This window comes from Poecilia reticulata, linkage group LG19 (genome assembly GCF_000633615.1).
Source record: "Poecilia reticulata strain Guanapo linkage group LG19, Guppy_female_1.0+MT, whole genome shotgun sequence".
Taxonomy (NCBI): domain Eukaryota; kingdom Metazoa; phylum Chordata; class Actinopteri; order Cyprinodontiformes; family Poeciliidae; genus Poecilia; species Poecilia reticulata.
Window position 1 is genome coordinate 15,834,505 of NC_024349.1, and position 13,638 is coordinate 15,848,142.

A 13,638-nucleotide genomic window follows, 5' to 3' on the forward strand; every position below is an offset into this window, starting at 1 on the left:
AAGTTGGCTTTCAATTCAGAAAATATGAAAAAGAGCTATTTTGTTGCTTTTTGGCTTCTGCATAAGATTTCAATATTTGAGTCACATGGTGTCTGATGAATCATGTTGCAAAAATTGAGATAATAAACCAAATCCAGTCCAAGAATGCCAATTTAAGATGACAAAAGGACTCAAAAGTAAAAAGGGTAGATTTTTTTTTTTCCCTAATTTTTTTTTCTTTTAAGTGAGTGTTTATGCTACTTAAGTGTGTGCATGCGTTCACACTGTCTCACTTCTGTTGATACTCCTTGATCAGCCGCTTGGCTTTGCTGTATTTGCGCTCCAGGGCCTGATACTGGGCCTGCGTCTCCTTCAGGTGCTCATCCACCGCCTGACACAGGCTCTGCGCCTCCATCCAGTAGCCCTCCAGCTTCTCCATGCGCTCTTTGTTCTCCTGCAGGGTCTGCTCCAGCTGAGCCTTGTCCATTCGCCAGCGCTGCTTCTCCTGCTCGGCGTGGTGCAGCTGCAGGGACGAACATAGCCTCCGTTTCAATAAACCGACCAAGGCTTTTACCGTTATAAATGCTGCTCTGCATAGAACTCCTCTGGCTTAATGTGAAGTCGTGTTAGCCGTAAGTCTCACCTTTCTCTTCAGCTGCTGGATCTCCGCCTGAGTCACAGCATGCTTTATCTGGAGCTTTAGCAAGAGAACGAAATGAATTTTTAACACCCGTGTTTCTGTCACGCACCAGAGCGGAGGTGAGCCGTGGTTACAGATGAAATGTCCCGCTTCGAGGTATTCGTGCCTCACCTCTTTATATTTATGGGTGAGCTTCTCGGGGTCCGTCTCCAGAGGCGACATGTCCTCGTTCTCCGCCAGGTCGAACACCTCGATGGCGCTGGGATACGGCGGGCTGGCCTCGTCCTCCTCRTCCTCTTCCTCATCTGTGCCATATTCGCCACCCTGGAGGAACACGTGCACAGAGAAGATCGGAGAGGTAGATCAATGTAAACGTAAACATCTGAAATACAGAAAAGTTTATTTTCAGCTGGAAAATGAAAGCAGAGAAATCCTTATTTTCCATCTCATTGTAAGTTAAATTGTATTTTATAGTGAAGTTGCAGTCAAAGTGTGGAAAATTGTTACTCCTAAGAAAAGAAATATAAATTCAATGTTGAGGCAAAATTGTATATCCATGTAGTGACCATAAATGTCCACTAGATGGGGTGCAACCCCCAACGATCCTTCCTGCTTTCTAAATTTACCATTCTGCTTTTCAAGAACCACCCTGACCTCCATCACTCATGCAGACAGTGAGAACGGTCCTAGAAGAACCTCCCTGCCCTGTCCTACAAGCATTTAACCACAGATGTTGTTTTCATAAAAAACAACAACAAAAACAACAGAATATTAAAGACCTAATTTTAAAATCACAAAGAGCTTTTGAGTACAAAATAATCTGAGTCATCCCTGAATTGGCTCCGTTTCTGAGCTTAGCTTACTGCTTAACCGTGTGTYATATCATAGATGATCTTAATGGATAAATTTCATAATCCTATCCAAAGTTGGATTTAGTTTCTCTGCAGSCTATAAAGATCAAATTAAGGCTATTATGTGATCCATGTATGTGGAAGTGCTTTTCAATAGTGACAGACATTTTCTTTCACATATTATTTCTAAGCAAAACACAACACCTGACAGCAGCATTTTAGAAGCTCGTAACTTCAGGAAAATGGGAATAAACTTCAAGTCAAGGGATGGCAAATATTTCTGGAATTTMYRGAAAAACCRAGATGTACGTGGGTGTGTGTGCAGATGTWTCGAACCTCTTGTTCGTCCATGTATTGGTTGTAGCGTTGCTCCATCATTTCCCTCTGCCAGCGCTCCTGCTCCAGGGTCTGCTGGATGAGCTGGGCCACTTCGCTCTGCTCGCCCGGCTTCTCCCGCCCAATCACAAACCTGTGATCGCATGCTCATTGATAAGAACTCTGACAGCATAACTACTGATCAGSAACACGTTAGAAGATGATCCAAAACACACATTTACTACAGGTGGATCAAGAGTTCTGCATAAAATTGTCCTTGAAGTTAACAGTGATATGAAATTGTTCTTTGTTATCAACATGGAGGATAAGAACTGTCTCTTTAAAGACTAAAATAGTACTTTCCTTATATGGTAAACTGCTATAGCTTCCTGAATTGGTGCAGTAAGACGTTATTGCAGTCAGACATTTCCTTCCTGTTTACTACCAAACAATGATCTTTTCTCTGGAGCTACGCTCTGCAGTTTCTAAGATCAACTCTGCCCGTCTTTCAGCTCATCACAGAGGATATAAGACGCCTGACAGAGGTCCACAAATCTCTGTCAAATTAAAGCCGAGGCTACATTAACCCGTCGCAAAGCAACAGATGGCCGCTGAGCCAGCCTCTGTCGTCTTTTAATTTTMTGCGGCGTTTACGGGTAATTAAATGCTCACAAACACGCTTCCTGTCCCGCTCCATTAGTCTCACTGASAGTTTTTTTTTTTTTTTTTCCTGAATAGACCCTGAGCTTCGTGAGTCCCTCCACTGCCGCTGCAGCAGATCCATAATGTATGAGCTGATCCGTAGAGGTCTCTGATCTTTAGAAGTCACATTACACTAACAGTTATCCCAACAGCACTGGCCACAAAAAAAATTAATAAATAAATAAAATCTCCTGAATTATGAATGAGCCTAAACAACAAAAGGTGCTCACAGAACTCCAAAGAGCAAACAAAAAGCTGCAAATAGCCTCCTGGCATTTGGACCTGACACTTAAGATCCAGACTGTATTTGCCTGATGATAACAGTGTTTTCTGTAGCTGTAGCTCGGAGACTTTGAGCTTTCTTCAAACCGTCCCTAAAATGGAGCTCTTTTAAACCCAGAAGGCTGTAATCATGACTCTGTCAGAGTTGCAATATAAATCTCCAGTCTGGTTAAATGAATGGGCGGGATGTGGGAGAAGTCATTCCTGTTCTGGCTGCGGGTAAATACATCAAAATGAAACCGTCTGCTAACAGAAGATGTTAGCAGAATGCTGGACGTCAAGCGGAGCTGTAAAGGACGTCCCGGTCGCAGAGAATGCCTCGCAAAAAAAAAAAAAAATAGCCGCAAGAGCGGCACCCTCCCGGTGATAAACGCTGACCGTTTAATCCTGCTACATAACCCCAACCTGATGACTGCAGCCCGGACGGGGAACTGGGTCACAACAGGCCCGATTAAGGCAAGGTTACTAAAAAAAAACGCCTCTTACTTGACAGTTCCTGAGGTGTTCCTGAGTACGGAGGCGGCAAAGCTTTGGGTGACTCCCACCAAGCTGGTCCCGTCCACCTCCACGATCAGGTCGTTCACCTGGATCCTGAGGAGACATTTCAACAGGTTTACAGAAAATCGCTTAGAAAAACTGATTGTGGTCGACTGCCGGATAAAACCACAAAAGCTAAACAGTGGAGGGTCGTTTTCGCAGCAAAAAATAGAAACRTTTGCAAAAGGACAAATGCGATTTGTCAACACAATATTATATGTTGATGCACTGTTTTCTTCTGAATATATTTGACTTTTTAAACCTTTTCTCCACGCTGCCCTGTGCATGTGAAGAAGCATGTTGATGTGCAGATTTAAATTTACTGCGTCTGCTTCGTTTCTGCTGGTGATAAGCTGTGTACATCACATTAGTATCTAAACGAATAACATTAAAAGGAGACAAACTCACAAATAATCAACACAGTTAATTAAAACAATTGATACGTATGAGTTGACATTTTATATCCAGGCTGCTTCAAACACTTTTTTCTGTAACATGCATGAAATCTGGCATTTGAAACTATAAATTATTTAAGTGATTTGCCACTTAGATTAAACAAATAAAAAGTGTGTTTGGATTAATCAGATAATTTAGAACGTTTGTTGTTTAGTAGATTAATCAAGTTCATTAAAAAAATATATCTATTTAGATCAATCTAATAAACTTTTAAAAATATTGTTGTATAGACTAGCTGATTAACCGAATGATTAGATTAATAACTCACCTGCCGTCCCTGTGTGCTGCTCCTCCTTCTGTCACCGTCTTCACAAAGATGCCCAGTTTCTCCAGGCCCATGTCAGCCCCTGCGCCCATCCCGATGATACTGATGCCCAGGCCGTCTCCATCTGAAAGGGAGGAAGGAGGATCAAGCCAATARTTACTAGAGTCCCTACTATAACACGTGTTTGGTTTGGTCTTTATCTGGTAGGAGGTTTGCTGTTAAAAGTACCTAAAGTAGGTGTGACTAAATCTTAGTCTCACCTCATGAAATCCTAAGGTTACAGGTGTAATCACAATTTGCTAATTCCACAACCGCAATTAGCAAAGTCYAAATGTTGATGTTTGTGATGGTAGGACAAAAAAAARGRWTTTTYYWRSCYWWYSGKTKKYMWKGRRAMYTKGKKRWYCCCCCSRRSMMMRYTYYYYKSMRSYYCCCMAMMAWKRRSYTTKGRRRRKTTKKTTTTTTTTTTAATACCCATTACATTATTTTGCTGTACTAAATGTAWTAGTAGCGTTAATGGAGACTTTATAATTCTGAAACAAATTAAAAATATCATGAACAAATGCATAAAATCAAAATATTTGTGATCAAATTAAAAATAAAGGTAAGCGTGATGCGATACTGCGATATAAAACGTGGTAAATTACAATATAAACAATGCATTTTTTTTTAAACAAACACTTTACCTGATCAGGGTTTAAATCAGGACTGAGCCTGATCTGACCTTTTCCCTTCAGTGATGTCAACAGCCTGACGCCAACATTTGCCGCGAGCTGTGATTTATTTATAGYTGTAATAAAAGGACGCACAAGCTTTTTGTTTTCCTGAGGAAAAAGAAGAAGAGTCGCATCTACTTGAAAGCATGGGGCTKCGTCTCATTTACAGTTTCCCTGGTGCAGAAAGTGCACACAGCTTGCCTGCATGTTGCTACACATGCCATCACTTTAAAACATGCCTGCGACAGAAAGCTAAACATAGTCCTGCATGCATATATTAATGCAGCGTAATGGTGAGGGAGTGCTCTCGTTGTGCCCCACCGGGGAGCAATTGAAGGAAAGACTTGCACTAGTGCTTCCTCGTGGAAAAGCCGGATGGCTGTCAGAAGGCAGATGGCGAAGACTCCGGGCCTTTTTACATGAGCGACAACAATTAAACCCTCCTACTGAAGAAGAYATAGTGTTTCATGTTTTCTTATTAAACCATCATCAATCWGGTGGTGTTCGGACCACCACAGCTGGTCCGAACACCGGAACCGTTTCACAGCTTTCGAGAAACTTGTTCTCAAGAGTTTAACGAGGCCAATACCTTTCTCCAGTTCCACAGGAAATAGGTCCAGCCTCTCCACCCGCTTCTCCAGCTCGTACTCCGCCGACGCCGCCATGGGATCCACGTCTTCATTGCGCCTGTCGTAGTCCTCGTTTGGATAGGTGGCAAAAACCTGCAGTGGAAAGATTGGATCAGTCATAACCGGATTTATAGCTTGCTGGGTGAGTCTGTCACAACATTAAACCCACTGATACGACTTTAAAGACAAAAGGTGTCCATGACAACAGCAGACGATGAGACGATTTTCTGATGACCCATTTTGGTCAAGCTTCAGGTGTTGGGACAGATGGTGTATGGTCAACAAACTAAATACCTCTAACCAAATATATTTGCTTTACTGAGTAAAATTCAAAATAACATTTAAATGCCGATATATAATTGTAACTTTAAAAAAAAATGCATCTATTTGAAAGATTTAAATACTTACAAAGAGATCATTATATTCGGATGCCTGAAACCCTGAAGTTAAGAGACACTTGACGATATCTGTAGCGTTCTCTAAATTTGCTACAACATATTAACATTATTTTAGCTTTTCTTTTGTTTCGCAAATATAGATGCACAACAATTTGGCTTCCAGATCATGGAAAATAACTGAGTTTGAAGGTGGATGCCTCTTTCTTCGTGCAGCTGTGCAGTGTTCTCACTTTCTCGTCTGAGTTCACACATTTTCTCCAAATATAGTAACTGATAATGAAAACAGATTCACTTCCCGTGAACCCTGATGAACATTGATACAATTTATGCAGCCGTACTTCAAGGCTTTGCAGGTGAATAAAGTGGAAAAAATGTAATTCAAACAAAACTAAAAACTGAGCATGGTTATCAACTAGATTAGTAATAGATTAATCGCTAACTGGAGTATACAAACCAAAAAAAGCCATCTGCTGGAAGAAAAACACAGAGAAACTGATGCAAAACTACACAGAAAATACAAACTGCACAAACATTTTAGGCAATAAAATGCTTATTTTCATATTTAAAAAAAGAAATTGAAATTTTTGTTTATTTGCATCTTTTAATGTATTGCTAAGTGATTAAATGGAAAATCTGCACAGTGACCAATTTGATTTAATCATTTGTCAGAATAATCAATAGAATAATATTTTTTTAAATAACTTACATCACTAGTTCTAGTAAATCATATGTAAAATGATTTCTTAGGAATTTTTAGTTTAATAAATAATGGAAAAGACTGGACCGCCGATTTACCGAGGTACCGGGGAGAAAATGGAGCTCATGCAAAATTAGCACCTTTCAACCTGTTTCTTATGTTTGCCAATACGTTATGTTTTCAGATCATCGACCAGTCGATGCAGTAATAAACTTAGAAAAGTTGGTTCACAATTTTTTGATTGACCTCCTGGCGTTACATAACGACAAACTCAAACTAAATCAGGCAGTATGTCAGGAAGAGAATCGTGGCCCTCCAAAAGTTATCTGTGCAATCATTACACATAAAGAATAAAAGCCACAACATCTTACCATTCAGATTGTGTCTCAGAAATGACCGTGTTTTAATGCAAAATGGTTTAATAAAGCCCAGAACAACCACAAAAGATATTTTTAAGTTGGTGGGCTGAAGCTTGACAGATTAGGTCATTAAAATAAGGACTAGAAACCATTATGACAAAAGCAATATAAAAATCTAGATTACAGATTGTGGAGTGGGTTTTGGAGGCATGTCCTGTGGTCTGACRACACTAAAAACGTTTAACCATAATGAGCATTTTTTCTTTCTTTTCAGGTTTTGTCAGCTCCAGTGGTCTTTTTTTAGCTGTTGTGAGACAGGAAAGTGGGTTATGAGAGAGGGGAAAGACATGCAGCAGAGGTCATTGGGCCGAGACTTGAACCCGTGACGGCTGCGTCGTCGAGGGCTAAGGCCTTCGTACAGATGGGTCACACTTTACCCCTGCGCCACCGCTGCAGCCGTAATGAGCGTTGTTAGCTTTGGAGGAAAAAGGAAGAACCCTGTGAGCCTCAGGGGCTTCATGTTTTATGGGTACTTTGCTGCCAGAGGGACGGTTGCACTCCTCAAAATAGATGTGATCATGAAGAGGGCGCATTTTGTGAAAGTAGAGAAGCGACATCTCAAGAGACGAGTCATAAAGTTAAATGGACAATGACCCTAAGAATAGGGTCTGCCACGCTAGTTGAAGCAGTGGCAGAAGATCAACAAATGCAGTGTTTTGGAGTGCCCATCACTAAGCTCTGTTGTCAGACTTGGAAAAATTTGCATGAGCAATGAGACCTACAGACCTGAATGTTGCCAAAAGTCCAGGAAATCATTGAGAGACGCTTGTCTAAGGATCCCAACATTTTTGTTTTGCTACAGATTTCGACTGGAGCTTCCGAACGTGGTCTTAGGTCATCTGTAATGGAGTCATCTCATACAGCAAGGAGGCTATTATAATAAAGAGTTTGAGATAATCATCTGCTAAGGCAAACAGRAATCACATCCGTTCAGAGGAGTACGGCTGCTGCACTTATAGGCCACTTATTATATAACGGCATTTGCTAAAATCGTTGCAACTCAATGTCAGACGAGGCCGTGGAGATGAAGAYGGATGYCGATGAAACTGTACAACTGAATCTATAATATGATAACATGACCACTTTTAATGTAGATCTAATACAATTTACTTTTATCGACTGTTTTTGTCAGAGAGATCTGCTGCATTTTCTCGAGGCCTCACAGCTACTTCATTTCACACCAGTAATCAAACACATAGGAGGGGAGAAAGAAAAAAAAAAATAAATCACAGCGACTGGAGTAGCTCTCATGGAGACAGAGGCCTCTGTTTTCAGGCCTCAACTTCCCACATTCAGTCTGATTTAACAGCATGACAGTTTACATAACCACCTCCAGCATGTTAATGGGGGCCCTCTGCAGCTGCACGCACACACACACACACACGCACGCACACGCACGCACACGCACACACACACGCATACATACACACTCTAACACCGTAAGCCAAATCTTAAAAAGGCTCTTTTTTCCCGTCTTCCGAGGTGATTTCGTATGCAGCACCTTACACATTCAACTCGCAACGCCGATTCAGTTCTGGACCTTCTCCTCCCCACAGTCTTCTCAACTTTTCAAGTGTTCACACACTTTGCTCCTTGAAGTGCAAAATTGTCTTCCTTGATCCTTTTTTTTTTTTTTTTTTTTTTACAGTATTAGTCCTCTAGTACATCATCCAGTAATACAAATTTCAGAGTACAAAAGTTTCAAAACTTCGGTCACAATATCAGTCATAATTTGGCTTGAGTGAAACAGTCAGTTGAAATATCACAACTGAAATCTGTGAAGCTATTTAGCACAAAAATAAATACAGATATTTGAAATTTAAAACAGGAGTGTTTGTAAGAAACGACACACTTTATCAAACTGACTATACATTACTTGCAGTATTTTATCCTCGCAGTGTCATTTGAACAGCTGGTACCTATCTCGAGCTTCCAATAGACGACTCTCTCGACATGTTGTCAGTTCATCAGCAGGGCAGCCCAGAGGGCTAACAACTTTGAGTCCAGTACATTATTGCTGCAACCCAAAAGTGCCAATATGCAGCCTGAATCAATGGTTGACGTCAAACTGGTTTTAACCCTATTCTAGTCGTCAATCCAAAGAAAAGCTTAATTTGCTTACTGTCATCTTAAGTCACCTGTCTTCTGGTTCATCCTGCCATCACTCATGAACAAGTCCCCAAGACAACTGGTAAACTGACTGAACTATTATGTCTTATGTTAAGCACCTTGAATTGCTAATTGCTGAAGTGTGCTTTACAAACAAACTTGCCTTGAACTCCTACAATTGTGGCAATGGAAAAAGCMCAGCCTAGACGTAACGGTCCACCTTTTTCACATGAAGRTGATTAAGAGATGGCTCTCATCCTAGCCACTAAAACCTTTGCTGAGGTAAAAAGCTCGAAGATGCAAACAGGACCTCATCATCCACAAAAAAGCAAAAGTCTGTGACGAACCAGGGACCCTCCACTCCTTGACTACAGTTTGACATCCTGTCAAAGAACATCACATACAAGATCAGGGCAGCAATGGAGACCAAGCCGTGCAGGAAACAGGCTTGAATTGTAGCCAAGAATGTGGAAACGGTTCTTACTTTGGTGACAAAAGGATCAAACTTTAGAATACTGAATGCCTGCTATTCTTTACTCGTACAATATCCTCAACAAAAGCCTTGGAAGACACAGTTGCAAGCTTTCTCCTTATTCACAAAACTCTAAACTCCCATGACCCAGTCAACAATTCGTGTTAAGTGAACATAACATATATCTTTAGTTTTCACGAGCAACTCAAAGAATTAGCTCTAAATTAGTGAGTAAACAGAAACYATCTGAAAATTGTTTGTAAAAACGCCTCAAAGATGTTTACTTATCAAGAAGTGATTATTTCTTAGACGTACTAAAGCCGTGCTAAACATTTCCCACCGTTTCCGCTCTTTTTCCTAAACTACGTTAAGCTAATCATCTCTTGGCTACAGTCCCATATTTACTCTGGAGGCTTAAGAGAGGCATTAATCTCCTTATCTACAAGTCGGTCCTGACCTGAGTGCAAACGAGCACAAATCAATCAGTTTGGAAGTCCATCAGTGGCTGCTGTAAAATTAACAGCTCATGAATGTCGCACAACAATGATTTAAGAAGCCAAAATAAGAAGCCAAAATTTATTTATAGGTCAGAAAACATTTGAACATTTATACGTCTCACCACAAATTGACTAATCGGAGAAAACAACTGATGTTTACAGATTTCATATCAAAATATAGCTATGCGTRAACTGAGACACTGCAGAGGACAGTGTGGGAGCAGCTCTGAAGTCTAATGGCTTTTGATTTAGGTTACCTTTGCATTTGGTCGGATTACCAGAATGTGGATTAAACACTCGCACGAAACACACTGTTTCCACCATAAGTAGCATAGCATGAAACAACAACAGTGTGGCTTGCATGCTCACGTGGCACTGCTTCGCCTTTTGACTTTCAAGACCAACAGGCCACAGCTGGTGGCTCCCGTTGCCCTCATTTCACACTGCAGAGGACCAAACAACCAGGAGGCTCTGCTGCACGTTACGTGGCACTGGAAACATCCAGCCGTTGGATGGGTGCCGTGACCTCATGCAAAGGGAAAGTTCAGGAGTGGTGCTAAGGAGCAAAGCAAGGAAAGAATCCACATAGGCACAGAGTTAACACTTTCACTGCCAGGAAGGTGGATTGTCTTCCTTCTTATATAGATGGTTATCCCACTAATGGCATACTATCTAATTAAGGTCCAATGTCATGTAACCTCCCTGGCCCAACCTAAGCTTGATGAGTAGTAGATGAACTCCTCTACTAGCATGGCGGATGCCTTTAGGAGATAAACATTGGGATTAAAGGCAGTGTGGTAGAGGGGGGTGGACAGGGCTAGAGAAGGACACCGTTCCAGTTGTGGCAGATAGTAGGTCAGAGGAGCTAACAGATGGCCAGGAAACTCCCTTCCGCCCTCCCTCCCTCCCCTCTGCTGCCGACTGACTGGGATGTCCTACTAAAGCTCTTTGGGCAGCAAGCTAGAGCCTCTCCCCAGCTAACAGATTGCGACTATAAAGAGCACACACTTGGGGCTCTAAAGGATATCAAAGGCAGTCAGAGGTGACATATACCACCGACTGGAAATGGTGAAATGACAGACAAGCTGTTGAGGCGTCTGCTCTGCTGGTTCTATCATACTGGCCCCCAGGCAACAACTGGGTGACACGCTGCTGTTAACTACGGAGGCTGTAACCCYCACCCCCATGCAGCCCACAGCTGCATGTCGACTGCTGTGTCTCTTTCCCTCGCGACTCCAAATCGGGTCTAATTTTGGATTTGSCCAATGGGGTGTGTGGAGGTGGTGCCATTCTGTAACAGAAAGCTYTGCAGCAACATTTTTCTCTGATCAAAACTATTAATTAGACGTATCCTGCCTTTGTACCTTGAAAGGTAAAGCAAACTGAGTAAATAACAATGTATAATGGGAGATATTTTAAATCTTCCCTTAATTCTCTGTAACCAATCTGCTTTGTGGTGTCAGAATGGATGCTTTAGTTGCCAAGCACACCTCTTCTTAACATGTTCGATTATTGCTTCCCTCCCCAGCACTGGTTGAATAATCACCAAGTAAATGTTTCCAAATCTCAATAAAACTGGAACTTAATCCAGATCCTGGATGTGTGCGGCTCCAGGTGCTTCACATTTRGCCAGTCTTATTCTTGCCAATACGACTGAGAAATCTGTCAGATAACGGCTGGATAGCATCAAAGCTCATGAATTTTGGCAAGACAGCCATTGGTCAATAGTCATGTTTGGGCTTAGTCTGACATCATAGTACAATAACTGACCTCAATTCTGTAGAATGATTTTCTGCATAAAATCAGATTTTAGGGTTTAACACTTGTGAAAAAAATAGCTGAGTAMATACTCAGCAATTTATCCAGAAATGCTTATATCCTACATCTTATTTTTTTTATTTATCTCTAGAAACTAAAGCGYTTTAATTGTAAATGCCATTTATTTTGGATCAATTAATAAAGGATGAACAAAAATGTAATATCAATCTGAGGAGATGTTAGGATGACCCACCCCCTTAATAGGTTGTGTTATTCCTTCAGGCTGAAATACTTTCAGTGAGATACTTTACTGTCTAGTGACTTGAATACGACAACTTCACTGTCAACCAGCCAAGATCGGTTGACACCGAATGAAAAACACAATGAAGACATTGCAGTAGGCAAAACTGCTGAAGGACACGCGGATGCAACACCTTGCTGCTAAGATCTTTACAGAATGAAAAAGAGTGAGACTGAGTCACGGTCAAAAGTTTATGAAATTAACTTTATAATTACTTTGTTTTGACATAAAGTGAATTCCATTTAACTCCAGAGCTGTCTAATGCGAACTGCTCTCTCTCACTCATACACAGTGAGAGAGGCTCTGATAAATAATGAACGATCACAGAAAGACTTCTGAAGGATCCTTACTCTATAGTTGCCATAAATGAATGAATGATTTATGGTCAGAAAATCAAAGCTTTTGTCTCTCAAATATTAAGTTGGACGCAGCTTTTTTTAAATTTTTTTTTAATGGGTCATAAAAGACAAAAACTTAATATCTTGTGATGTGATAAACTCCTACATTTTGAGGGATGTAACAAAGATTTTGTGACTCTATATCGAGTCTCGTCAAGGAGTAAACGAGATTCGCTTTAATTTCCTTTCAGTTGTGTTTTATTTATAGAGACATCTGTCCAAAAGCCTGGAAGATGTACTCTATTTGTACATTTATTTGGTGATACTGTCAGTAAGAACTCTGTAACTTAGAGAAGTCGCAATTTTATATCACCATAACTTTCAAATTAAGTGGATTTAACTTTCAATTTATTAGGATTTGTTTTGCAKTTATAGRCCTAATTCCGAATCGGCTTAAACATGTACTGGCATGTCAGAGCTTTACAGAATCAATGTCCTTTTTATTTGTTATTATTTAGTTTTCCAGAATAATTTCCATCAGACATTTTCGTCACCCAGGTGTGTTTAGAYRTCCATGTTTACAATCAATGCAGATAAAAAAAAAAACCTAAAGATATTTATCAAGGTAGAAAAAATGTGACAGGGGTTATAAATATCAATTATAATATGCACAATGATATTTATTTTACTTATTGTGATATATAATGGAGGAGACAGAGAAATGGGGGTTAATTCTGTTGACAATGTGTTTAAAATCACAACCTGCTTAGATTTTAAAGGCAGGTAAGATATTGATTACTGAAAATATACTGGATGATGGTATGATGCCAGTATGACCACAATATCAGGATAATCACACAAATATTTAACACATTGTATGTCATTACACAATAATTTTTATTTAAATCGYAAAAGAAACAATTTACTGCAAAAGTAAGTTTTGTTTAGCACAAGTTATGTCTTTATTTTGACATTTATCTATATTACTTCATATAATAGGTTTTCCTAGTTTTGTGAATCAGTTAACTGTCACATGACCAAGCAAAGATCACATAACCAACCTTCTCCTCCACTTCAGAAATGTTGCCATTTCTGAAACAAATGCCAACAAGATGGAAATAAATATTGTATATTGATGTTGGCCCAGTATTATTTAACAAACCCATTTCAACATAGTCRTTAGATTGTTTGAAACCCAGACAAATCTGTCTGTTTTATGCTAGGACATACCTTCCTTAAGCTAACTGACTGGCAGTGTGCAGCAACAGGTGGGGGGG

General features: G+C 40.4%; 1 protein-coding gene across 2 annotated transcripts in view; it reads right to left on the reverse strand.

Moving 5' to 3' along the window:
• Window positions 1–8: 8 nt before the first annotated feature.
• LOC103481654 (neurabin-2-like) overlaps window positions 9–13,638 on the reverse strand; it is a 24,354-nt gene continuing 10,724 nt past the window's right edge. For both annotated transcript variants that reach the window (XM_008437278.2, XM_008437277.2), the window contains 7 exons: window positions 5,333–5,465; window positions 4,031–4,151; window positions 3,256–3,360; window positions 1,807–1,939; window positions 791–943; window positions 623–676; window positions 9–502 (listed from right to left, as the gene is read on the reverse strand). In XM_008437278.2, coding sequence (XP_008435500.1) covers window positions 269–502; window positions 623–676; window positions 791–943; window positions 1,807–1,939; window positions 3,256–3,360; window positions 4,031–4,151; window positions 5,333–5,465 — 933 coding nt within the window. In that variant the 3' untranslated portion in view covers window positions 9–268. The remainder of the gene's footprint in view (window positions 503–622; window positions 677–790; window positions 944–1,806; window positions 1,940–3,255; window positions 3,361–4,030; window positions 4,152–5,332; window positions 5,466–13,638) is intronic.